This window comes from Trichoplusia ni, chromosome 1, assembly GCF_003590095.1.
Source record: "Trichoplusia ni isolate ovarian cell line Hi5 chromosome 1, tn1, whole genome shotgun sequence".
Classification (NCBI taxonomy): Eukaryota; Metazoa; Arthropoda; class Insecta; order Lepidoptera; family Noctuidae; genus Trichoplusia; species Trichoplusia ni.
In genome coordinates, this window is record NC_039478.1 from 10,676,667 (window position 1) to 10,703,154 (window position 26,488).

The 26,488-nt window shown below is 37.0% G+C and overlaps 5 protein-coding genes across 5 annotated transcripts; 3 read left to right on the forward strand and 2 right to left on the reverse strand.

The window, feature by feature from the left end:
• Positions 1-264: 264 nt before the first annotated feature.
• LOC113494221 (transcription initiation protein SPT3 homolog) lies at positions 265-2,214 on the reverse strand. The gene has a single exon (XM_026872457.1). It carries the CDS (start codon positions 1,984-1,986, stop codon positions 1,042-1,044), a length of 945 nt encoding a protein of 314 aa, XP_026728258.1. The 5' UTR covers positions 1,987-2,214; the 3' UTR covers positions 265-1,041.
• A 105-nt stretch (positions 2,215-2,319) lies between these two features.
• LOC113494228 (iron-sulfur cluster co-chaperone protein HscB, mitochondrial) lies at positions 2,320-4,340 on the forward strand. Its single transcript, XM_026872470.1, has 3 exons — positions 2,320-2,768; positions 3,210-3,295; positions 3,916-4,340. Exons 1-3 carry the CDS (start codon positions 2,494-2,496, stop codon positions 4,215-4,217), a joined length of 663 nt encoding a protein of 220 aa, XP_026728271.1. The 5' UTR covers positions 2,320-2,493; the 3' UTR covers positions 4,218-4,340.
• Positions 4,341-5,707: 1,367 nt separating this feature from the next.
• LOC113500434 (trypsin, alkaline C-like) lies at positions 5,708-7,827 on the forward strand. The gene is made up of 4 exons (XM_026881229.1): positions 5,708-5,756; positions 6,235-6,439; positions 7,053-7,308; positions 7,519-7,827. Exons 1-4 carry the CDS (start codon positions 5,708-5,710, stop codon positions 7,825-7,827), a joined length of 819 nt encoding a protein of 272 aa, XP_026737030.1.
• Positions 7,828-8,170: 343 nt separating this feature from the next.
• Positions 8,171-17,447, forward strand: LOC113494214 (N-acetylglucosamine-6-sulfatase-like). Its single transcript, XM_026872444.1, has 11 exons — positions 8,171-8,374; positions 9,461-9,721; positions 9,798-9,857; positions 12,114-12,317; positions 13,207-13,359; positions 13,984-14,151; positions 14,562-14,763; positions 15,371-15,590; positions 16,087-16,174; positions 16,737-16,853; positions 17,258-17,447. The coding sequence occupies exons 2-11, from the start codon at positions 9,608-9,610 to the stop codon at positions 17,417-17,419; spliced, it is 1,488 nt and encodes a 495-aa protein (XP_026728245.1). The 5' UTR covers positions 8,171-8,374; positions 9,461-9,607; the 3' UTR covers positions 17,420-17,447.
• Positions 17,448-17,947: 500 nt separating this feature from the next.
• LOC113494206 lies at positions 17,948-26,070 on the reverse strand. Its single transcript, XM_026872431.1, has 12 exons — positions 25,871-26,070; positions 25,138-25,209; positions 23,610-24,753; positions 22,919-23,059; positions 22,116-22,227; positions 21,574-21,717; positions 20,949-21,094; positions 20,105-20,271; positions 19,498-19,618; positions 18,898-19,013; positions 18,452-18,565; positions 17,948-18,079 (listed from the first exon to the last, which is right to left on the reverse strand). The coding sequence occupies exons 1-11, from the start codon at positions 25,958-25,960 to the stop codon at positions 18,458-18,460; spliced, it is 2,361 nt and encodes a 786-aa protein (XP_026728232.1). The 5' UTR covers positions 25,961-26,070; the 3' UTR covers positions 17,948-18,079; positions 18,452-18,457.
• Between the last annotated feature and the right edge of the window lie 418 nt (positions 26,071-26,488).

Here is a 26,488-nt window from a genome sequence, read left to right on the forward strand (position 1 = left end):
AAAGCCCCTGCTGCTGAAGAATTAAGTGCCATAGTGCGAGACACCTTTTTTAAAGAAAGTCTAAGAATGTATTGTCCTGTTAGGTAATCTTTACATCGACCTTATTAAGACTCTACATTCGATATTATCAAAACTTGATTAAAGGAGAAAGACAGAAACCTGGACCTGTACGCTGCTTCTCGCTCTTACAAAGACGCAATTCCTGCTTTAAACAGCTGCAATAAGAGTAAAAAAAGCAAAAAGGGGAAAATAAAATAAAAGCAATAAAAATTACATTATTTATTTATTATTAAAGCTTTGTCAATTTAACGAGGTACAGTTGTTGTGCGTCAGTTTAAACCTTATGTGTATAACAATAAAGTCTCTTACTTAAATGTAATGGAGGATCGGCAAATGTTATTTATCATTAAGAAATACTAGTTATTGACTATAGTTGATATACCTATTTGGGGCATATTACCTCATAGTCACGGCATCCATTATTCAACTAAATACGAAAAAAAAAAACGAAAGCTTAGGTATTTTTACCTCAACATAGCTGAAGGCAAAAAAATACCTAATCAGGTGTTTAACATATTTTTTCTTAAAACGCACAATTTACTTAAGTCTTAATAAGTTATACTGATAATACAAGGCAGGTTTACCACCCACTAGCATCTTTCGATCGTCGTCGCCTATTCAGCGACCGCGCAACATGACTCGATCGAAAGTAGCACTAGTGTGAAGTTCCTAAGCTGCTGATTGTATATCAAAAGAAATCCCTAGTAATTAGTTTGCAATTCGCTGATGTATGTCGGCCCTAATCTGTGATGGTATAAAGATGGCTTTTCAATCAATTCATGTGTTACAATATTAAGAAGTGAGATCAAATGAACGACATTTATTTTTTGTGGATTTCACCCAAAACGGCATTACAAAAAACAAAGTACTTTTCTAACTTAACATGCATTATAGCCTACTTTAAAGTTTAAATAATACATAACTAGATATTTATAATCACTCTTAACTTAACAGTAATATACATATAAACATTGTATACTTTTAAAATGCTATATAGCGTATAGGCAGATCCAAACTCATGTTCCGATAAAACAAGCCATTCATTCCTACTTTCGGTGTATAATACCGCCTCAATACCTCCCTAACTTCTGCTACGGTTATTGCTGGTACTCCTTCGTACCCAGACTTGATGTATACAGCATTGTGCAAGCTCACAGGGTTACAAAAGTAACCCCCTTCAAACTTGCTAAACGGATCTCCACTCTTTTTCTTAGCATCCTGACGGACTAGGAAAACTGCATCAACAATTTCTGCAACAGTTTCATAAGCAATGAAACATAATACTTCTAAAGCTGGCTGGGATAACTTAAATTCCTTCATGGGGTTAAGCCAGCGTTCCAATTTTGCGAACCCTTTACCAATTCCATATCCGGACCTGAAAGATGCACACCTTGCTTTGTGGTAAGCTTCATACTTCTCAAATGTCATAGACTCAGTGATCTTAGCAGCTCGAACTTTTCTCAAGTAGTCTATGGCGTCAAACTTAATCTGGCCAACTTCATCAGCCTCATCAAACTCCCTGATGTAATCTATGTGTGTTCTTCGCTTTTTAATGGTAGGATCCTTTTCATCCTCTAGAATAATCCCTGTTATCAATGACTCAGCGGGCGAAGCGATGTTCAGAATACATTTCTTGTCGATTTGATCTAGTTTTAGTTGATAATCGTGCAAACGTTTCAACTTCACAATATTCTTCCTCATTAGGTAGATTATATCGTAATTAGTGATCCATTTACCGCAGCGGAGGTTGCAGAGCTGGTGGGCCTCCTGTATCATGAACTTCAGCTGTTGTTGAACAATGCTCTCTACTAGAACGACGGTCGCAGCGTTTGGATTCGGGTTGTCACCAAAACCGTGCATCATATTTGAGATTTCCTTTTGAAAGTTTGTTGATTCGGTGCCTTCCATCGTAAAGTAGTTGGCCATGGTTAATGAAAACTTTACAAGTTATCTGATTATTTTGTAAGCACTTCAGAAGTATACATTCCAATCAACAAAGAGCAATGTTTTCAAATGTCATTTTTATAGCCATGTTGCTCGTTTTGTAACGTCGTTTGATTGTCGGACACTGACCCCATGTTTTGGTTTATTACTCCAAAATAAAAGTCTGATTAGGTAAAATACATAACATAACTACTCAGTAATATAATTCCTTACTTTATAATAATATGGGAAACAGATTATTACGTTAAATGTGTACACTTTTAGTGTCAAAATAAATAACAAAACGTTCTGTCACCAACAGCTGATTGTCATTTTGTCTCAACGTCAATTTGCTCGAAAAATACGGAAGACTTTTGGCATGTAAAATAAAAATTAAAGACGTTAGACCATAGTTGTGTACATTTCACGACCTCGCTGAATATTTCATAATACATCACAACAATTTCAAGGCCCGTGCTAGTACGGAAGGAGTATTTTAACCTCAAAATCATGAGTATAAGGAGTCTGTTATTCAACGATGTTATAAAAAAGTCTATTTACAAACAGCATCGACTTTTTTCGTGTTGGTCTTGTGGGAAGGATGTTCAGAGGGTGGTCCCTGCGTTGTTCTGCGGCCACTGCAATGCTATACAGCACCCTATGAAAGGGGAGAACTATTTTAAACTGATGGGAGTAAGTGAGTCATACGACCTGGATGAAAATGTATTGGCGAAGAAGTATAAGGAATTACAGAGATATTTGCATCCGGATAAATTCGCTAGTAGGTAAGTCGTCACCTGGGAAAATTAGCTATTGGATGTGTTACTAATTTGCTACAATTGAGGTATAAAATGAAAGGAGAGGGGATAATGTTGATTAGCGATTAGTTGAAGAATGGAATATTTTGATGCATTATGTTTTTTCTTCCAAGGTTAGACTGGTATCATGTACCTACCTACATTTACAATAGACCTGATATTGGACTCAGCAAAACAGTCTCATAGTAACCTGGTATGAGACTGTTAAAATACACATATTTTTATATACTATTACTACTTTATTTTCAACATTTATTTCAAAGTAAATTCTTTTTGAGGTTGAGTTTGAAACATTGACCAGTTCTAAAAGTACTGCAAATCATATCTTTTTTTTTTGTTTATGTGCTTGACCCTTTGCTTGACTGGTAGAAATTAAAAAAATAAAAATATATTTTTTTAATTTTTCAGAGCGAAACAAGAACAGGAAATATCAGAGAGATATTCTTCCCTTGTGAATGAAGCCTACAAGACATTGTTAGAACCATTAACTAGAGGTAAGATAACATACTCATATTGTAAAAGGCAAAGTATGTTGTTAATGACATATTCATGAAATTTGGTGTATTCATAACTAATAACTAGAATCACCATATAGGCAGCAATGCTGGCCACTTGTAAATGTATTATAATTTATATTTTCATGTTATAGGGTCTCCTAAAATTGATAGGTAGTGTGTGAAAGATATGAGAGATTTTCCTCTTCTATAGGTGATGTTAACAGATTAGATAGATAAGAATGAATTTACTAAACTGAGTTTTAAAATGGTGTGTTGCTTGATAGATAAGTTATAATATCTTAGATAAAAATCATCTATTTATGCTCTCATGTCTCAGTACTAACAATTTCAGTCACTTGCAAAAATTTTTAACTTTGTAATCAACCTTATGCGAGACAGACAATGAAAAACGCAATACAGTTTTGTGTATTGAATAAAAGGTTGAAGCATAATTTTTTTTGATAAAGTTTAAAAGTAAAAAATACTAAATATTTCCATACCCAAAAGGTAAACACAGAATAGTCAGAAAATAACACTATACTCAAATAATTATTTTGCTGCAAAGTTATGTTAAACTGCATCAGGCGTCATCACGAAAACAAATTGTCTTATTTCAGGTATATACATGCTGCGTCTAAGAGGCAAAGACATTCCGGAGAACACAGAAGTTGACCAACAATTCCTCATGGAGATTATGGAGAAGAATGAAGAAGTAGAAAGCGCTGAATCCGAAGAAGAAATCATGGCCTTAAACAAAGAAAACAAAGCCAAAATAAAAAAGCTACAAAAGCAAGTATCCACAGCGTTTTTTGAGGGGGATTTAAAAAGAGTTATCAAATTATTAGGTATCATGAAATATTATACAAGCATAGACAATCAGATACAGACGTCGATTCGAAGCAAAGGAATTATACGATAAAGCCATTGATCTGATGACAATTAAAAAAGACAAATTGATTGTAAAATGTTTGTAAATAATTATTGATAGTTTATTTGTTGTGATAAGTTTTGAGCGAAAATTATATATCGTTATTGCAGTTTATTAATGTACTTTTATTAGAAGATCAAATGTCGATACAAATATTGAATACGGTAGTCTTAAAAGGCGGAGGAAAGGGCTTTTAGCAAAGAAAGCTTGGCGAAAAGCCTCAAAGAACAACGGTTTTTTAATGAAAATCTAAGCTTAAAACTAGTACCTACTTAAAAAGCAAGGCATTATAGCAGCAACGGTTTTGACCTTATTTTAAAGACCTATATGCTTACTCCCGATACAAATGAGAATTAAGATTATTTGAGATCAAGTTGAAACCCGATACTAGCGCCATTTTTTGCAGTGGATCGTGTTGGAACTACAATCGATCGACTGCTTGCGACGCTGATCATAACTTGATTTCTTTGGATCGCACGAACCAATCGAATCAAAATCGAAATAGAACAAAAAAAAATGTCTTGATACTAAACCCAGTGTTAGTGACCTTAGGCCTAATATAAAAACGCAAACCAGCAATATTTCGAACTACACAAACATAAATAAAGTATTAAGGTGTAGTACGGGAATCGGACTGGCTAGGCCCACTGACCACTTAAAAATAAATTAGTTACCATTTAAACATCTGTAAACTACCATTTAAAAATAAATTAAGTTGAGTAATGACATGGTATCACTTTGCTATAATTCAAGTTCAGTTTTAAACGTCTAAAACAAATTGCTCAGTAATTGATATCTATCTACTTACTCTCATAATGATTGATGGTCATAAATGCTCAGTAATGACACACTATTTGCATTTCACTATTTGGGATTGAATAATCTTGATACTTTCTGAATGAATCACCATGTGTTCTTCTGTGGTGTTACGGTTATTATTTATTTAATCAACGTTACTCTCGCGTATTTATCAGAATATCCCGACTAGTTTCAGATCCCACCGGGGTCCTTAATCACGAGCTGACCCGCCACCGCACTGTGCGGAATGTGCTGCAGTAAATTGCTAAGATTTTGCTCACATATTATAGTGATCAAAAAAATTATTCAAAGATTAACTCAAAGGAGGAAGGGTAGACATTCAAGCAGTTAAAACTAATCAGTTTATTTTTTATTAACCGGACACTCGTAATTTTTTAACGGAACATACAATATCAACATATCCTGTTTAAGTAATGATAATTTCCTAGAAATGCATTAGGTACTATTTTGCTTTTAAATAAATGCTATACAGTCAGCAATAATCTGTTAGAAAGTTGCCTACTTTAAGACTTTCTTCAAGTACCAAGATGGTTTACTATCGAGGTGCTAGTTGAGCTTAATCTGTGTTCTGCGTTCGCGAGTATCATAACACCGCGTGTGGTCAGTGGATCAGCATAGTTAGGTACATGTGTAGTGGTATTAGAAATCCAGATATATTCAAAATGCGGGTGTGCAGTGGGTTTTTACTTCTATCTTTGTGCTTTCTACAGGGTGAGTATATTTGAAATGAATATTATTAAGTAGAGATTTAGATTCAGTTGCGAGTGCAATGAACACATTCAAATTCTTTGTTGGTGAAGTCGTTGGTAAAGAGACTAGCGTGTATAGCCAGGAGTCAAGGTTTCGAGTTTACTTTTTCTTGAGCTTTTAATTGGGAAGGCCTATGCCCAGCAGTGGACGAATATGTGCTGATGATGGTGATGATAGTGATTATCAGTTTGGAAGCGCATTTTGTGTATTCGAGTAATAGAGACAGTTCATAGATTCATTTTATTTTTACATAACACTATTTGGACCTTTGCTGGACCGCACAAATTGAACCCATAACCCTAGAGCAAAGGTTATGTTATTAATAGAACCTATTCTTTAACAGACCTGGATCTGTATTCCATGACAAGTGCCAAGTTTCAACATCATTTAAAGTCCAATATAAAACCTCATAATAAGTACCCCACTTTTTCGATTCCAGTAAACACGCAATACTACAGCATCCTAACGCGCGTTATCCAAGGCACTCCGACATCCATCGAGCAGTTTCCGATCATAGCTCAGCTGTTGCTGGACGCGTGGGGCAGCCAGGACTACATCCAGCACTGTGCTGGGACTATTCTGACATCACGGCATGTGCTCACTGCGGCACACTGTTTTCAATACAATGCGAATACAGGGAGGAAGTAAGGGATAACTGACTTTATATTTATGAACTGTTTTTAGAAGAGTATTTCAACTAAAAGAGTCTTTCAACGTATCCCACGTTGAAAGAATCTTAAAATGTTAACTCTATCTTATCAGTTATTGTAAACCAGTATCACCGGTACCAATATTTTAAAGAAGTAAAGTTTTTGTTGGGGCTACGATCTGTAATTTTATTATTTCATGGCTTTTTCTTAAATATCAAGATGTTTTGGAAATTAAGTTGATAATAAAACTGTTTTAGTTTAAAATAGCCTAAGGTAGACGTGGACAAATTGTTACAGTATTTTTTTCTAGAATCCATACAGTGTGTTTTGTGGGGACAAATTCACGCTTTAATAAGAAAAACATATATGTACAATATATAGTCGCTCCTTGTAAAACACTGGTACTTAGCTGAATCTGGTTGGACTGGAAGCCGACCCCAACATAGTTGGTAAAAAGAGTAGGGTAGTGATAAGGAATAAGAAAAACAGAAATCCATTTTCAAGCATCTGTCTGTTCTCTTTCTTTTTATCTCTTTCTACTGTATCTCCAGTATCTTGCTATACAAAAGATACAACGACCGCTTTAAAAATGTTTGTTTCATTACAGTTACACTCTACCTAAATATTGGAAGATTCGTGTCGGATCCACATACCGGACACGAGGAGGCGTGCTCCACAACATTAAGTCAATCATACCGCATCAAGCCTTCGACAAATACTTCTATACCAACGATATAGCTATGGTCGTTGTCTCCAGACCATTCTCCTTTAACAGTTATGTAAAACAAAGCACTATTATCAAACAAGGAGTGGAAATTAAGCCTAATTCGATGGCTACACTTATTGGTTGGGGAGTTATCGAGGTATGTCAAACTATTTTACAGATCGCTACTTTTTTGTAGTTTTCAGTCTATCGACACAAACGCAGCTTCAACTCTTATTTTTTTTTTGTTAATTCTATCGTGTAAGACTATTTTTTTTACAGTTGCAATCACAAATTATAATACCAATTTATCTCATATCAGCCAGAACATTTTATACGTATAATCAAGTCTCTTTTTTTTGCGTTACAGCCGGACGGCCCACAGCCAGATCAACTGCAACGTACCGCCCTCTTCACAATAGACCATAACATTTGCGCCTCTCGTTACAACACTATCGGGGCTGTGATCCAAGACTCTATGATGTGTGCTGGACGAGTAGACGCAGGAGGCCCTGATGGCTGCTTCGGCGACTCCGGAGGCCCATTAATATACAAAGGCTTGGTTGTAGGCATAGTGTCTTTTGGATATTCATGTGGCCATCGATATTTTCCTGGCGTCTACACGAAAGTCTCGTACTACACAAACTGGGTTCTCACTACTGTTAGTAATAATAAATGATTGAAAAACCAATGTGTTTTTATTTAATACAATAACAATACTGGGTTTGTTTGGATAGTAAAGTAGGTAGTTTCATTCTAAACTAGTATTTTAACTTCTTGATAGTTATCATCTTCTTAAGAAATATATATTTCTACTACTTTCTACTACCTATAGTAGAAAACAAGGTTTAACTAATTTTAAAAACTGAATTTTATTTTACAGTCTCATTCAGAATTCGTAATTACTACGAAGGTATAACATTAAACAATTTACTATTAGTTGCTCTGATAACAAACCTCATTTTTATTTTTTTACAACAAGAATTTATAGAAAGAGTAGAAACTCAAACTAGTTGGGCAACATTACAAATTATCTATCAAAACTTATTGTCACTTGTCAAATACACTATCCAGCGAAGGAATTATCGATTTTTTTTTCTAAAAAAACAACATTAAACGTTAGTTCGTTGATTTTAAGAAAGCTATTTCTTGCACATAAAACATATAATGGGCAAAAAGGGTGCTCTCACATTCGTCAAAGATTTCTATTACGATCCTTTTAAGTGGTAAGTACATAACCTCTTTTGGAAATGCGGTTATGCGCTGTTTTTTGCATTACGCTGTAAAATATGAATACACATTATAAATTTGTATTTCCTGCTGTTATGTAGTTAGGTATTAGTTACTTAAATTGAATATTGCATCATTATTTACACTACTCACATGTTTTACACGATTGCCTTGTGTTGAATGTTTTTTTTTTCTCTTTTCCTTTTCATATCAATTAGAAACAGTCTTCCTAACTGATAAATCTTTTTTTTTTAATATTGACAGTGAAATCATAATTTAGTAGGAATATATTATATTGGAATGTTTGTCTGCTTAAGTACAATCATATTCATATTGCTTGAAGGAATCAATTAAACATTTGGAATCTTCCTACACTTTCTCAAGACTTAGCAAGGGTCTACTGTCACTAGAATACTTGTAAAATAAATAGTATATCACTTGAACAAGTTCATCTTCCTTAGTATAAGTTGTGATTTATATTATTAATGTAAGCATTAAGCAAAGGAAATTCACATCAATAAAATAATTTTCTTTTTACTAGCCCGTATGCCTATTGATTACAAATGTTGCAATTAATCTACTTAGTTTATCAGTTTATTGACATCTTTATCTATTTGTTTTATAAACATTTATTCTGATCTTGTGAAATTTTATAACAGCAGCGGCAGAAACATAAATCTAATAATCTTAAATCTAAACATGAGCCTAGTAGCTAATGCCACTAAAGTACTCAAAAATCACATGAAATAAATAAACCACTGATAAATTTCCGTGATTGTATATTTTGCTTGGTAGTTCTTATTATTGTTTTACATATATTTTTATTTAAAACTGAGTTTTTAGACAAAAAATTTTCAAAAGTACTAACGAAATAATTATTATAGCTAAGAGACCCAAATAAAACACTATGATTTTGAAATAAGCATAACCTTTTTCAATTTACAACTTACTTTTTTTTGCCTGTGTGTTTCAGATTTAAAAAACATGAGAATAAACAATTTATTCCTTTTTTTTTAAAAAGCATACCGATTTATGATAATACCTACTATGTTATCTGTACTGTACTTTTTTTATTGTTACAGGTCACTAGTAAAGAGCGTCGGAATATTTGCAGTCGGCGTCGTGATCGCGAGCGAGTGCTCGGGTTTCGAGATAATGCCCGCGCTTCCGCAATAAAAAAATAAAATACATTCTCATAAGTTACAAATAAGAATATAAACCACATAAAAATGTTAAATTATTTATTGTTATTTACGCTCTTCGGAGTTGGTATTTGTCAACAAAAGAAGCCCAATTTCGTTTTGATTTTGACAGATGATCAAGATGTAGTGTTGGGCGGAATGGTTAGTACAGTGATAGTGATGTGCAAATAAATGGATTAGGAACAATGTGTTGTTTTATTTGTTTGTGTTATTTCAGACGCCCATGAAGAACGTGCACCGATTTATTGCGAGTGAGGGCGTCACTTTCACTAATTCGGTAAGTGTTTACTAACATGTTACATAATAAGGATTAAATTATTTAATCTAAGCTAAAAATAATAGAACCTTTTATTTTTTTTAACTCGCAGTCTGGCATAGTCCAACTGTCAAAAGAAACCAACCATACGAATTAAGTTGCGTATCGTGTATTTGCTTAGTTTTATTCTGCTTTCCATGCAGAGAATAAGTCATAATAATATTTATTGTTATGATAAAATTCGTAGAGCAAAATGTAAATGTGTTCAATCCGTCGAGGAAACTAGGAAAATGTTATCGCCCTATAAAGACAAAAAGATGGAAAAAAAAAACGTGAAAATTCTCGACAAGAATTCTGTGAAATATAATGAGATTTAATTCAAGATCCGAGATTGAATTTAAAGTTATAATTACTTTTTTTACGATGTTGTGTCTTGTCGTAAAAGTACCTATTTATTTTAATGAAAAAATACCGAGATATAAGTATTTTTATTGAAGCAAGCGTTTGATTAACCATAGACTCGAGAAAAAATATTTTTGCTCGTTCTTTTTTTTTTACGTTAACATGTAGGCTGAAACTGGGGTCAATAGTTTTTAATCGGTGGTTAATCACCCCCCTGAAAATTCTCAACTATATGTACTGATTTTGTCTTCAACCTTTCCGAGTTAGGCAATCATTAAAGTATCAATAGGTACTTTCTATGGGTATAAACTATTGAGAGAAAAACCTGGATACATAAAAATACATTTTATTTATCTATTACGTAGATAAGCAAGGTCAATTACCCGAGATCATTATGAAGTAAAACACAAACGAGCACACACAATACCTATTTGTTTACAAAACAAAACATGATCTGACGCACGGTCTATACTGGAAGGTTGAAACCGTTTAGTATGCTGATCTTTTTTTTATTACGCATTGTTTTATAAGGTTAACAAAAACAGGAAGATATAACAAAGTTTAAAATTATACTATCACAATATTAAACCACATTTTGAAAATAATGGCAATTTCTGTATTATAGTAATATATATTCGCAACTTTTACAAAACGCCATCTAGCCTCAAACTAAGCATAGCTTGTACTATGCTAGCCAAGTGATAAACATACTCATTCAGATTAATTTAACCCAGACACAACAAACGATCGTATTCATCCTACAAACATTAGCTCTGGGAAGGAATCGAACCCACGACCTCCGAGCAATTACGGACACTAACCACTATAGTCCATTTGTTAGATATAGAAAATTGAAATCTTAGTGTGTCTTTTACAAAGTTTCGTGTCCATAATATTAGTAGATACCTAGGAATAAGTAAAATTTAGTATAGTTTTAAATTTGATGTTGAAGAATAGGTCCGTGTCATATAAAAAGGGGTCTGTGGATTGTGAAGGTCCAAAATGCCTTGTTGCCGTGTTCTTTACTTTGAAGATCACGATTTTTTTATTGGACTCCTGTACCACCAGTTCAACGTTAGAGAGCAGTGTAGTCAATGGTCAAGACTCTCAATATGGGAAGAGATCTAGGCAATAACACAATTACAGGCCAGTAGAATTGATCAATTTTGAACACGAAACCGTCCAAATTTCGCTATTCTCTTAATTTTCTTTTGATTCTCTTACACATATCCCAGGAAATTCTTTACCTATTTTCCCGTAATAATTAACACCGTTTTTTGGATATAGGGTGAAAAGCTAAAAACATTAATACACAACGAGGGTATACAGCAGACTTGCACCGTCAAAAAACATTCTGGTCCCATCCCGTCATGGCCAGAACCGCCATCACTTGTTTTATTTATAAAATAAAAAAAAAACATCCAGTGCTCTGGAATGATTTTTACGATAACCTTTCCCCACCGCTAGATTACGCCAGCGCAGGGCCTTGGAGCAAATTCGGCCAATGGGGGTCCTTGGTTTGCTTCAGTTTCTCAAATTCTATTACTTTTGATGTGCTACCAACTAGTGTGTAGTGCAGTGCAAGTGTAAGTAACGTAATACAAACAATAACTTGCCGGGGAGAGCTCAATTTCAAAACTGAGGTACATTATTTAATTACGTTTAGACGAGCACTGGAGTGGAGTGGTGCCATCCTATTTGCGGGGTTCGTAGAATTTTCAACCTTCATCCACAGTCTGTATCCTGCCACTGCTGGGCATAAGCCACCCCTTTTTCACGCCAATTTTTACTGATCCTGTACCAGCCTCATCCAGACTCGAGACTCCTTCTTGCTACCTTACTACTTGGTTAATCCTGGATTGCCTGTCCCTCTAGTACGTGACTTCACCGATCTGCTGTCCGAGTCGCGCCAGCTTGCTAACCGGCCTGTACCAGCACAACCACCTGACTATAGACAACAGTCTCCGCGGTGGATGCAATGGCCACTACTGGCGGCAGACCCTACAGAACCTTACCTTCGCTACAGTGCTTAAAGATGCAGGGTACAAGACGTTCTACGCTGGGAAGTATTTGAATGCGGTGAGTGCGAATCTGTACCTTCTTAATTCGTCTATAAAGGCTGATAAAAAAAACTACTGACACTCATATAATTTATACACTTGTGGTCAGGCTACAACTGCACAAATTGACTAATCGCAAGCTAATTTGTATACGGTTGCCGGCCGGTCCGAGAATGCACGTTACGGAAGGCACGTTAAATTGTGGGTCCCGGATATTATTTATACATCGACTGAACGAACGAATATACATTGACTGTAGTAGGTACTTAGAAGCCAGAATGCCTGACAACTTATAAGGAGTGTCGTGTTGTTCAGCTAACTGGCTTGAGGAGGTCAAAGAGGCAGTCACTCCTTGAACAACACTGGTACTTCCAGTAAGATTAGAAACTGACCCATACTTTTTCAAATGACTCTCGCCCTTAGGAAATCAATCCAAAATCTATATCTATACTTCTATACTCTATACTAATATATAAAGCTGAAGAGTTTGTTTGTTTGAACGCGCTAATCTCAGGAACTACTGGTCCAAATTGAAAAATTATTTTTGTGTTGAATAGACCATTCATCGAGGAAGGCTTTAGGCTATATTACAATCACGCTGCGACTAATAGGAGCTAAGATACAATGGAAAATGTGAAAAAAACCGGGCAGGTATACCTAAATCATAACTTATATCTTCTACCCACGGGGACAAAGTCAACAGCTAGTATAAAATAAAGGTATTCGTGGAACACACAAACTTTTAGCCTGGTTTGGCGTTGTGTCTTAAACCACTCAGCTACCAGTCCAATCAAGTTGAGAAAAGGCTAGACTGATAATGATGATGTGATGATTTCTGTTCTTATCTTGCAGGCCCATTTCTTTTATAACCTTGTCTTTTTACATGTTAAATTAATCTCCATCTCCAGTACGGCGCGGCGGAGGCAGGCGGGCCTGAAGCGATCCCCCCGGGCTGGTCGGAGTGGCACGCGTTGGTCGGCAACTCCGTCTACTACAACTACACGATCTCCAACAACGGTGTGCCGACGCACTCCACTGAGCTGTACCTGACTGATGTTATTGTGAGTTGGTTTGAGCAATTTGGGGTATCGACCACGTAGATCTCCCGTCATATAAGAAAGTCTGAATGGATGTGATCATTTTCTTGCTCTGATTTAAGAAATAGTGACAGGCAAGAAAAACCAGGCAGCAATAAACACAATTCTTCTGGGCTTTAAAGGACTCACTTAGATTTGTTATTAAAGTTGCTTAAGTTACGGATTCCATTGAAACTTGTAACAGCAGTGATATTCATGAATTTTGGCATTTTGATTTTCGAGGTGGCCTTGGGGTTATATGCATAGAATTTTATACACGAAGTGCAGATTCGATCCCAACGCAGGCAAAGTACCTATGTAAAAAATATATGCTATTCTTAGACAACTCTGTCAAAACGGTAAAAGAAAATATAATGAGAAACCTGAATTTCAGAAAGCAGACATTGAAATCCGAAATCGCGAACCACCCCCAGTGAGCAAGCTTGGTAATAAATACTCAAACCCCCGCTAAACGAGAACGGCCCCCTGAGTCCACTTAAAATCTGTAATTATTATAGATGATAAATCAAATTTGTTTTCTCCTACTTTCGCGGCTGGTCATACAACGCCATCTACATTTCATTTCTTCATCAATTTACCCCCTTCTAGCGGGAGTTAGGAGTGAGCTACATAGAGAACCAGACGGAATCCGAGCCGTTCCTGATGGTCCTGGCGCCGCCCGCCCCGCACCAGCCCTTCACGCCCGCCCCGCGCCACGCCGGCAAGTACAGCAACGTTACTGCTGTCAGACATCCCAACTTCAATGTACCTGCTGAGGTTAGTACTGGGTTATTAATAAGTTATTACATAATTATATTAATGTTAAAGTTTTTACTATAGCATATTAGAATAACGGCTACGGCTTTGAAATTTGGCTCTGTCTGGCGCGGACGGAGGCGCGGGCAACAGCTAGTCTATATCTATACTAATATATAAAGCTGAAGTTTGTTTGTTTGAACGCGCTAATCTCAGGAACTACTGGGTCAAATTGGAAAAATCTTTTCGTATTGAATTGACCATTCATTGAGGAAGGTTTTAGCTATATACCATCACGCTGCGACTAATAGGAGCGAAGATACAATGGAAAATGTTTAAAAAGCAGGGCAGGTATAAATCATAACTTATCTTCTACCCACGCGGACGAAGTCGCGGGCAACAGCTAGTATAAATAAATGTTTCGATTGTAGGACAAGCACTGGCTCCTACGCATGCCGCCGACCCCCCTCCCCGAGTCCATGCTCCCCGAGCTGGACCGCGTGTACCGCTCGCGGTGGGAGAGCCTTCTGGCGGTAGACGAGATGGTGGCCGATATTGTGGGGACACTGGAGGCTCGCGCGATGTCGGATAACACTTACGTTATATATACGTCGGATAATGGATATCATGTCGGTATGTTTGTTGATGTAGTTGTTCTTATAAAATATGTTTTTGGCTGCTGTTAACAAAAATTGTGCTATTTAGATTAGGTATGGTGCTGCTGGCTTGTAGACACATGCAGTTTTGTAGCAGACACTAGCATTTTGAGTGTACTTGATATACACTGTATTGTAGCAACACCACTAATTCCTTATTTAACTTTCTAAATCTTTGCATCCGTAAAATAAACCTTTCAAGGGACTATTATTTACACCTTTGACAATAATTGCAATTATTTAGATTAAGATGTATTAACATGCCAACAGCACCTTATATTGGGCCTTTGTTGCTCCTTAGTCTGATTGTCACCTTAGCCTGCTGGTAAATGGCACTGAGTCATGTTTCATTACATTAATACTCAGACAGGAAACTGTGTGGGGGCTTTATAGTTCCTTTCTATCTATAAGTAGAATAAAACGTAGCTTGATGTTATACATCCAATAACAAACAATTTTAACAAAACTAAATCATCGAATCCTATTCCAGATCTTTGTCACACCAAATGCAACTTTATGACGTTTATTTTAAGAAGCCTTCTGGCGAAAAAGCAATTAACAAAATATACATAATTCCTCTGCAGGTCAATTCTCGCAAGTGTACGACAAACGCCAGCCTTACGAGTCCGACATAAAGGTTCCCCTACTTGTAAAGGGTCCCGGTGTACCAGCCAACAGTACAAGCGCGCAGCCAGTTCTCAACATAGACTTGGCCCCCACTATCATACAATTAGCGGGGTTGGACCCGCCCTCACATATGGACGGAAGACCTATTGTCATGAGTGGGGAGGGAAAAACCGAAAGGTTTGTTTTATTTAAGTAATTGGTGTTAATTTTCAAGCGACTTTTAAAAGTAGGAGGTTCTTAATTTGTCTGTATTTTAATGTATTACCTCATTATTTTAATTATTATTACCTATTATTTTAATGTATAACTTCGGACTGGAAGAATAGATTTTGTTGATTCTTTTTTTTAACGTGAAATTGCTGTTATTTGGTCCCAAAAATGTACCAAGTTCGGCTAAGTAGTATTTATTTGAAATCAGTTTTAGGGATCCATAGTAAAGTTGGTTCATAAAATTATCAATTTAGTAAAATAAAATCTCTTTCCATTTTTTTAGGTTCAGCACAAACTTTAAATAAATAATATCTCATAAGATCACTAACTATTCAGTTTGATACTTTGTTACATAAACTTTTGATAGGATGGAGACGGATATATTATTTTGTAGCTTGGTTGCAGTCTCCCAAGTTACATAGGTCGCTGATGATAACTAAATAAATATATATTTTGTACCCAGGTACATGCTGATTGAGTACCACGGTGAAGGAAGAACCGGTTCTGTGGACGACAAGTGTCCGTGGAAGTACGACGGAAATAAATTAGCTGTGAGTTGTGTTTGCATTTAAGATTACACTTTCAACCTGGTTTCAGATCTGGTAGGTGATGTATCATCATCATCGGCCTTGAATATCCGACTGCTTGGCAAAGGCCTCTCTTTGTTAGTGCCATTCTTCTCTATCTCATGCCTTTCGTATCCATGCTAATTCCTGCTATCTTTTTTTATATAGTTTACCCATCTCATCCTCGGTCCTGTCAAGTCTTGGCCACCATTCAGATATAAATTTACTCCATCTACCGTAATCACACTTGACTTGACTAAGTGTACTGTCCAACCCCATTTATATTCCGTAACCCTTTTCACGATTGATTTCCTCAACAATGCCATTTCATTTTCGACCTTATTACCCATGCAAGCTATTTAAAAGGACTTTGCCTCTTCTGACAAAGTTACTCGAAAAAACGGAGACACTTCTTTACCTAATTATGCTTCTCCAACTAGTGAATGTTAGCGATCAACTTCTTGTAATCCTCCTTCTCATCAGCTCAGCAGAACTAGTCTCCTACACTAAGTTCTTCTTAATGTTTAAATGCTATATTTTCGTCTAGGAATGCTACCCGCAATACGACTGCAAGTGCCAGGACTCGCGCAACAACACGTACTCGTGCCTCCGATACATCGCCGAGAGGATCAACACTAAGTACTGCGAGTTTGTTGATCATGAGGTAAAAAACCTTATTGTGCACAAAACGTGGACTATTTATGATACTAGGTTGAAGCTATGAATTTTTCATGGACTAAAAAAGTCCTTACCATATCCTAAAGGAAATTTCCTTGTTTAACTATGGAATTCATACAATTTTTGCTATTAATCATGTGATGAGAGAATCAGAATATTATATTTATCCTTGGATAAAGTAATTTCAACTACTTGCTGACTCGGCAGATGTTGTTTTGCCATTTAATTTATATCTAAGGAGTTTCTGGACCAGAAAAAGCGAAAACTTTATTTATAAGTAATACAGTACTTTCGAGTTAGAGGACATGCAAATACCAGCTTATTATTTTTCGTAAAGTATCCTACTTGAGTATTTTCCCAAGCAATTTAAACCAAGAGAATGTTTTCCAGAATTTCATAGAATACTACGACCTGTCCCGCGACCCGTTCGAGTTGTGGAACAGTATCGGGTCGGTGTTGCCGGCCGTGAGACACCGCGCGCGCCTGCTGCTGGCGCGCCTCGCGGCCTGCGCCGGCGCCAGCAGCTGCGACAACCCGCTCAGCTTGACTTAGCTCTAGGCTAATACATGTATAGCAAATACAAGGTTTATTTTATTTGGTGTGAACGTCTATCTCAGGTGAATTGAGCCTCATCATCATCGTTATCATCTCAGCCTATAGCTGTCCCCTGCTGGGCATAGGCCTCTCTTTCAGTTCTCCAGCGCAACTTTCTTGTCTCAAATAACAAAATGCTTTGTGTTGGTATGTAGTGTTTAGTTGAACTATTAGTTCGGTCAAGTCGTGTCGGACTCATACTTGACTGGCTCACGACACTGACACCTCCGTAAAAGTATGATAAAGATCGTTTTAGTCAAACAATCAATAAATTTATGCCAGTAACATTGCTTAATCTCTACCTAAAATAGTTTTAGTTACAGTGAAAGCAGAATTTCATATTCTGCGGAAATTTGAAAAGTAAGGCTCGCTTTTTTGCCCTTTGGAAACAGAGCCCTAATTCTACGAGATATCTTAAGTACGGTACTACATGGACAGAGAATACATAAGTCTTCTTTCGTGGGACACATGAATAAAAACAAGTCAAAAATTTCAATCATTTAATACAAATCAATCAACGTTTTATAAATAGTAACCTAGTATACAATAATATCATACCAAAAAATCACAGACTGGTGAAGTAAATGGCAGCTTACTGTCGTATCATCCAGAATACATCTGTCGACAAAACAAATACAATTAATGAGTCTGAGTGTCTTTGCACGTGACTTGAATGTTTGTGAAAACCGGCGACACAAGGAAAAAAAATCCTTAATGCGGGAATCGTTACAGAATAAGGTTAAAAGCTGAGCAGTTAATTCTCTCGAACGAGCTTATAAAGACTTGGGCCCTTTGATAAGTTACATTTTTCTTATTTCTTCAAGCGCTAGCACAAGTCACTCAAATGTGTGAACATAATTATTTTTGACTATTTTAGACTATAGGTGTGATACGCCTTATTTGAACTATAGGCGAAACTTGCGCCAAGTCTGACAGAACTCTAGCTATACGTGGTGACAAAGACTACTAGACTAGTGAGAGTGTGTGTACCCTGGTTCAGGTGACGGCGGGCACTTGCGGGGAGTTCTGTATGCTGAAGAAGTCCGTCACTTTGCTCTGATTGTGCATCTCCTCCTTGTGGACCAGCGGACACGGGAAGTACGTCTGGAACAACAACAGATAGAAATAGAAGACCACTAGATATTACTAGCTGTCTCAGGCGGCTTCGCCTGCTTGAGTGTCGGTTATAGCGGTAAAGACATTACTCTCCTTTAACGAAGTCGAATAATGGTAATCTATGATCATCAAGTATCAAAACTGGTGACGTCGTTTTATTTTAAGGGGTTAAGTCCGCCATTTTACATGCATTTTATAAGAAATGTAAATACATAATTAAACATAAAAACACTTAACACACACCCAAAAATACAACCACCCTATTATAGAACTTCCCAATTTCACCAGAGTTAACCACTAAAAAGGTAGTGCTATATTACCTGCACGGCCCTGACCCCGCCGGAGATGTCGACGGTGGGCACGACCTGCTTCGGCTTCAGGAACTTCACGAAGCGGATCAGCTCCGAGAAGCTCGAGTGCTCGCTGTACGGGATGCCTGGAACATGAGGCAGGTTCATATTATCACTAACTGTTGCCCCCATGTGTCAATCCAGGGTATAAACTATTTGTGTACCAAGTTTCGTCTAAATAAATGCATTCAGTGGTTTTTGTGTGAAAGAGTAACAAACATCAACATCCATACGGCATACATATAAACTTTCACGTTTATAATATTAGTAGAATCGAAGGAGCTGCCTGCAAAAGTGTTACCAGTTAAAAAAAAAACGTGCTTTCGGAACGATCGATAAAAATGATAACTACGTAAAAAAAGTAAAACCAGGAAAATTGGAGTCGCAACGCTTAACGTTACGAAACGGTTTTTTTTCCTATAAATGGTTATTACTTTAATACCCTTTTTTATCTAGAAGTAATGAGATCATACCTACCTATAATATCTTCTTATAATACACTAAAAATACAGAAACTTTCAGTGTGAGATGTTTTGATAGCTTTGAAATGTGGAAAGTTATTGCACATACCGTGAATTGTGACCATATCTTTCTCCCCACTAGTGGACTTGCCGTTCTCCCAGCCCGTGGGCTTGAACGCGACGATCTCGCTGAACGCGCCCTTCAGGCTGTCGAGATAGCTGCGTAGTTTCTGTATAAGGCACATTGTAATTTAATAATACTGATACTTAGGATTGTACACTTTACGTTATAACACAAATTTTGTACAAAATTACTACTGATTTTGATCAGAGAGAATAATCAACATATAAATTACATAATTACAGGGAAATTATGAAGGCCAAATTATTAAACTTTTAACTACGAGATATAGTGGTTAATAAAAGATTCTATCAATCAATTACAGAACCATTGCTGGGTAAATGCTTCTTTCTATAGTTGATACTCAATGCTCTTATTATAAGTCCTATCAACATCAATATTAACTTTACTAAGAAAGTATACATTTTCTATTCCATTGATATTCACGTCGACATCTATTGGCCCAAACATACAACTATAAACAACGCGAAACTAGTTTCATTCCCCTATAGATAGTTAAAGAATCTAGGCCAAATAGTCCCAAACGGTCTACAATGAACATCACGCGTCGCATAGCATATCCCAGAGCACCTACGTCATGCGTGAGGTCCCGCATGGGCACGACGTGCAGCTGGCAGGAGTGCGGCGGCGCGTGGCCGAAGCTGCGCCCCTCCACGGCGGCCAGCACGCGGTCCTTCTCGGGGCACGCCCACACCGCGCAGCCCACGCGCCGGGACATGCCCAGGAAGAACTTCTCCTTGCCTGCCCGACAACACACATGTTATACACCAAGCAAGAAGTTCCATTGTGTAGCTTCTTGCAAGAAAACACTAGACGAGAGAGCTTAAAGGGCTCTGTCGAAAAAAGACTGGTTCATCAGTAGGAAAAGACTGGTCTTGAGGAAGGAATTTTGCGAAAGAGTTAATTCTGCTGTAGTCATATTGAGAAGTGGTCTTTTTGCGACAGAGCTAGCTTAAAGGGGTCGTAAAGAAAGTCCATGGTAGCCACGAGCGACATTAATGAGAATACGACCAATGAGAAAGTTATAACTTGATTTTGATATATAGTCACTGTAAATGACCTGTCAAATATCAGAAACAAGAAATCATATGGGATTAGGGCGAATAAAACTTTACACGTAATACCATATACGTGTGTCGGAGACATGCATTTTTCTTTGACTGTTTGTTTTAAGGACCCCGCAGTTACCGGACTCACGTAAAATCCATAATCGGAATTTAATTTCTGGATGTTTGACAAGTTGTTTCATACACTACACCCACATATACACATTAAAGAACAAGCGTTTAATTGTCATTTAAAGCCCTTAAAACACACCTCACAAATAACATTCAAAGTCGTGTGCAGCGTTGGGCAATTAAGTTATCTGCCTATAACTTTACTATAGAGTATGTGAACCACAGATACATAACACTCACCAATAGTATAAGTCCCGCACACGATGAGCACGGACGAGAACTTCTTGCCGACCTTCTCGAGCGCGACCTTCTTCTGGCGCAGGATGTACAGCGCCATCTCGAGGCTCTGCTCTTGCGTTGGGAAGTCGTAGCGGGGGTTGCAGTACCTATACACCACATATCAAACGAAATGAAACCGTTTATATCTTATTCCCTCCATTACTTGGGCAAAAGATAAAGAAACGAAGGTAATGACCAAGGGATTATAGACAGCGAGACTGAAGATATGTGAATGCCCTTGCTGTCAAAACAGTGTAAGTTGAAGTTTGAAGCTTTTCATCCAGTAACTAAAATATAACCTATCATCAATTTAACATACATATTTGGTATTTGAGCTTGCTGGAATCGATATTGTGCTGGAAGTAGGTATGAGCAAATAATTTGATCAATTTTTCGAGCGCGGTTTGATATCTAAACAATGAGCAAACAAGTGACCTTTTTGTAACCATTTTAATGAAACTTACGATTTTCCTTCTTACGACTATTCTGCCTTAAGCTGATAGTGCTTGCTTAGGTTCCTATTTAGAATGCATTAATAATACACTATAAAAGTGAGTTATATAAGGAAACATCAAGAAGCACTCACGTGGTATCCAAGTATATGGTGTGAATGTCCTTATTCCAGAATATAGGGTAGGACTCCATGACGGGAGAGGCTCGGAAGTCGCCCGTGTGCAGCAACGTCTTGCCGTTGGGGAGCGTGAACACCAGCATCACGGCTCCCGGACAACTGGTCGGAGAAACAAGTTGAAGAATGCAAAGAAATACAAATTATAAGATATTAATAAAAAAATTAGGTTCAAGGCATCAAGGTTTTCGTTTGTTTAATAATCCTTGTGTCGCCGGGGGCAAATATACAGAACACAGGCACAAAGACACCCAGACTCAGCACAAGAATTCGTAGATCACTCAGAAAAAATAGTTCGGGAGCCACAGTGATTTTATACCTTCAAACTTATAATACCCATCTTTTTGCGTGGGGGATTAAAATACTACTAATAATACTTCTTGTCGAGAAATATTGGTCAGCTAGATTAACAACATCATAGTAAATCTCATTCCAGGGCTGTTATCAGAATCTCTAAAGTAGTACAATTAAAGATGATCTAGAATAGTCAGATCACTCACTGGTTGGCCTCGACCGCAGTCACCTCAACGCCATCGATCCGAATGGTCTCGTCCAACTTGATCACGTGGATGCACTTAGGATTCACGCCCAGCCGCGATATGCAAAGGTCCGCTGCAAAACATGCATACAGTTATAAATATATAGCGAACAATTATAGTCTGATGAAGGTATGAAAAACTGCGCTAAGGCTAACTGAAGGAGGTGTTACCAGACGTCCAATTTACTAATTAATACCAGGCTGCGTCCCAGTGTTGGGCGCAGGTCTCTTCCCCCATTGGGAGAGTGGAGAGTATTAAGCATTTGATCACCAAGCTAGCTCACTGCGGGTTGGAAATTTCTGATTCCAATATTTGGAATCCATGTTCAATTGCGATGTTTTCCTTTACCGTTTAACAGTGGTGTCTTAGAATAATTAAAATGTACATATAGCTTTGAATAGCCACATTGATACTTTGCCTGATTTGGGCTCAAACCAACACTTCCTACACACAAATCCATGCATAGAACCAAAGGCTAATTACTAAAAAAGGTACTTTTTGAATGCTTGGCATATGTTTAGCTTATATTGGATTTGAATTTTAGACACGTACAAATAAAAATACTATCAAGTAGGTAACAACTAAGTCCCACGATTTTATACAAGATTAAGAACATATCAAAGTTTCCCGATTTCGTGCGAATTTGATCATGATTACTTTCTATTTCGTCAAAGAGTAAGAGAAAGCTTACGTAGTTGAGTTCACGATCAATTTTCCATGTTAACTAAAAGATCATGGCTATGTTAAAAGCAACATTCACTTACCAGTAATTTTCGAACAAAACAAAGATTTATTAAAGCCTTTCTTGAGACCCGAGTAGTGATCCAAGTGGAAATGCGTGAGGAAATAGTACTTGACGTTCGGGATCTCTCCATACGAGAACGCGTCAACCGCGAAGTGTGTGCCTGAAAGTAGTATCAAGGTATATTCATTTTGCAGGAGATAATTCACAAAGAATATAAAAAAGCTTCTTTTGTTTAAACCTATATTGGCCCAATGGGTAGAGACCACATCTAAATCCTAGCACAATACCCTTCCACTTTGGACAAGCATTCAAAGTTTTATTTAATATCAGCCATTAGTGTCTCACTGCAGGGGACAGGCCTTCCTTCCTTCCATTTATCTCGGTCTATGACTAACAGAGGTCAGTTACAGGCGCAAGAGTCGCCATCGTCTAGCTTCGTCTTCCGGGCCTGCCGCTAAGTATACGTTAATCAATCTAGTCATGGCTCCGGGGGTCGGTAATGACAACTGGTAAATTGAAGACAGTTGTACAGGAATTTAAAGCAAAGGATATGGATCCATTCTGTGTCGTTAAACGTAGCAGGCGAAAGCCAGCAAGCAAGCAGCAAGCTTTTTAAACCTTATTAATTATTGAAGGTTCACATTTATCTCACTGTTGGGTGTCTTTACACACATTAGAAATAGCGTAAATGAATAAAAATGCTTCCGTACCTGCAACAATCTTATGATGCGGTATCGTCCTGTTAGAGGTGGACCTCTTAACCGACACCGACTTGGGCGGCAAACTGAAGTGAATCGAGTCTACATTCTTCCTAGGACTGTGCGAGCTAGGGGTGTCTGTCTTGCCGCGCGGCGAGGAGCACGAAGTCTTGATCTCCGGCCTACTCGACGTGTCATTGTCCGCCCTGCTGTAAGGCAACTTGCGGCTTCTATCGCTTTTTATAGCGTCGACGACACCCGAATTCCTACTCATGATTTCCTCATCAACATCTTTAAACACTGGAGCGGTCACGTCACACACCGGATCAGCTAGACTCCGCCCTTCCGATACCTTCAGGCTTAAAACATTCGAACGTTTAGGGAAAAAACTGTCAATAGTTTTCTGCCTCAGTCTTTCGCGCACGTTTCCATTCTTGACGTTTAAACCTAACACTGAGTTTCTCTTACTATCCCTTTTAAATTTACTCTTGTCCAAAATTTTCCCTTTCACTAATTTATAATTTGGTGGTTGAACGATGACATGAGATATCTTCTCGATGGCACTTGTGTTTAAAATTAGAACTTTGTTTTCTGCTGTCTCTGTGGGTGACGGTTTTTTCTTTTTAATTTCTAAATTGACAGTGACGGCGGACCTTCGTAGTGGGTTGGGGACATCGGGTTCGTCCATAGTATCGTCTGGTTCGCTTTCCGTGCTTGCTTTCGAACCTTCTTGGATATCGCAGTCGACTAACGTGCTATCGTCGTTGTGCGTAAATTGGACTCTTTTGATGGAACTCTTTTTGGAGTTGATATCGACGGTCTGGCAGTGATCGATGCCGAATGAGACCGAGATAATGGGTCTAGTATAAACGACTGTCGTCTCACTTGCAAGTACATAATCAAGTTCAGTATTGGAAGACTCGGATATTAAGGGTGTTGTTTTTTCAGGTACTTTGGTTTTGACTGGTAAAATGTCATCTAGATCATGATAACGAGATTCTAAATTGCCGACGCTATGTAGGTCATCGATAGCTGAGAAACCTAGACTATCTTGGTCTACCTCAGGTTTTGCTAAGTTTGGTTTCTTTTTGGTTATGGCACTATCAGAAATTAAATTTCTTACATTTTGAGAGTTTTCTTTGTTTACTGGATGTATCTGAAATAACAAGTTTTTGTTAGGTTGTTGTTTTCCACTTCTGGGCAAAGGCTCTCCACGTCTTCTTTCATATTTTTCTACTAGTTTTCTGACAGAATATTTTCAAGTGTAAGAATACTGGATGTAGACTTCCCAAAGGTATTTTTGTTATAATATATGGAATGTATACCATACTTTTAGTTTTGAAGTTTCTTGTAGTTTAAATTAGCCTCTTATAAGCCATTTACCTAGTCATATTCTTGATCTGTCGCCCCAGCGTGACAAATAAAGCAGTGTGGCTTTCAACCCATTTCAATAATGTGCAAACCAAATAATGTACACAAAAACCCAGTACCCCTTCATAAAAAATCCTCTTTAATCATCAAAAAAACATGGTTTACCAACCTTTGGCTTAGCTTTTAGTTTCAAAACATTTCTTCTCCTCAATGAAAGCGATGAGCGACTTACAAATGAATTCTAAAACAACAAAAATACTAATTAGTGTTTTTAAGCTATTTATTTAATTTATTACATTCATTCCTTTTGCAAAAATCTCATTGTGAAAAGGTAGATTTGGTTCCTTGGGAATTAAGTACTTGCTGACCGAAAGTGGTAGTTTTTTCAGTTAACAAGGCGTAAGCATTGACTTTAGATATAAGACAATTTGAGTGGATTATATTTGGGCTCTAATACTTACCTAACTGCCAGTCTCGCTGTGTTTTAGTTTTAATTTTACAATACAAGCACACATATATCAACTTCATGCATGGCGTTTTATCAAAGATTTATACTTTTTCTTTACCAACTTATTATACCTTTGTTTTATTTTTATTTTGTTCAAAAACTTAAATAGCTTAAGGAAAATTGAAGTACCCACGTTTATTTTACACTATAATGTTGAATAATCAACTGTGGACAACCCATTGAACCCATCAGGAAGAAATTCTCCAGTTTTTTTTATACTAGATTCAAAACATGTCTATACACGTCGTGTTAAGACTTACGCCAATGGATCCTCTAAACTTTACGTACCTACCTACATACATGTACGAATAAAGCAAACAAGTGTCATAAAAACATTCCGTTTTTTTTTTATATTCTTTTGTTAGTAATGTTTTCTTAAAATACAAACAAATACCTGCGTTAAAGAAAGATCGCCACTAAATTTTCTGACCCCTCTAGGGTTCAAAATAGATGGCATATAATCATTAATATTATCACCATTCATCTTCCATTTCAATGTTATTGTAAATATATTTAAAAATGAATTACGAATACCAAAACACGAATAAATATTTTTATTTACTATAGAAGCAATCAGATGTTGTTATTTGTCATTTGGTTTTGTCAAATAGGGTTGTTCCGATTTATCAATTAGTAATATTCTACTTTCTTCATTATGGAATTTTTCCCGTACCAATACATTAATTTACGGTTTACATTATTTTCTTATGTATTTATTAATTGAAAAGTACTTTAGAGCTTAATGAATTACTTTTCATCAAGTTTTTATCAATTTAACTCAAATTTGAGTGTGCAATCGATTTTGCCGCCTGAAATACGAATAAGCCAACAAGGTAAACTTATTGTATAAACTAGGTATATAAATATCCAATGATCATGCTAAAAATAAAAATCAATAATTTAGAAGGCACTCGACTAAAAAATATTTCCCAGCACTTCGCAGAATTTCTCTATGAAAACAAACACACGTCAGTGTTAGAAAGTATTATTGCCTGTAAAAAAATACAAGTCC

Coding starts and splice junctions, on each gene's coding strand:
- LOC113494206 (XM_026872431.1), bottom strand. CDS start 25,960: ATGAATGGTGATAATATTAATGATTATATGCCATCTATTTTGAACCCT. Junction 25,210..25,870: donor GCGATCTTTCTTTAACGCAG/GTATTTGTTTGT, acceptor TTGTTGTTTTAG/AATTCATTTGTAAGTCGCTC. Junction 18,566..18,897: donor GCGGGGTCAGGGCCGTGCAG/GTAATATAGCAC, acceptor TTGTTGTTCCAG/ACGTACTTCCCGTGTCCGCT.
- LOC113500434 (XM_026881229.1), top strand. CDS start 5,708: ATGCGGGTGTGCAGTGGGTTTTTACTTCTATCTTTGTGCTTTCTACAG. Junction 5,757..6,234: donor ATCTTTGTGCTTTCTACAGG/GTGAGTATATTT, acceptor TTTCGATTCCAG/TAAACACGCAATACTACAGC. Junction 7,309..7,518: donor TTGGTTGGGGAGTTATCGAG/GTATGTCAAACT, acceptor TTTGCGTTACAG/CCGGACGGCCCACAGCCAGA.
- LOC113494228 (XM_026872470.1), top strand. CDS start 2,494: ATGAGTATAAGGAGTCTGTTATTCAACGATGTTATAAAAAAGTCTATT. Junction 2,769..3,209: donor CCGGATAAATTCGCTAGTAG/GTAAGTCGTCAC, acceptor TTAATTTTTCAG/AGCGAAACAAGAACAGGAAA. Junction 3,296..3,915: donor GTTAGAACCATTAACTAGAG/GTAAGATAACAT, acceptor GTCTTATTTCAG/GTATATACATGCTGCGTCTA.
- LOC113494221 (XM_026872457.1), bottom strand. CDS start 1,986: ATGGCCAACTACTTTACGATGGAAGGCACCGAATCAACAAACTTTCAA.
- LOC113494214 (XM_026872444.1), top strand. CDS start 9,608: ATGTTAAATTATTTATTGTTATTTACGCTCTTCGGAGTTGGTATTTGT. Junction 12,318..13,206: donor CTGGGAAGTATTTGAATGCG/GTGAGTGCGAAT, acceptor CTCCATCTCCAG/TACGGCGCGGCGGAGGCAGG. Junction 16,175..16,736: donor ACGACGGAAATAAATTAGCT/GTGAGTTGTGTT, acceptor ATTTTCGTCTAG/GAATGCTACCCGCAATACGA.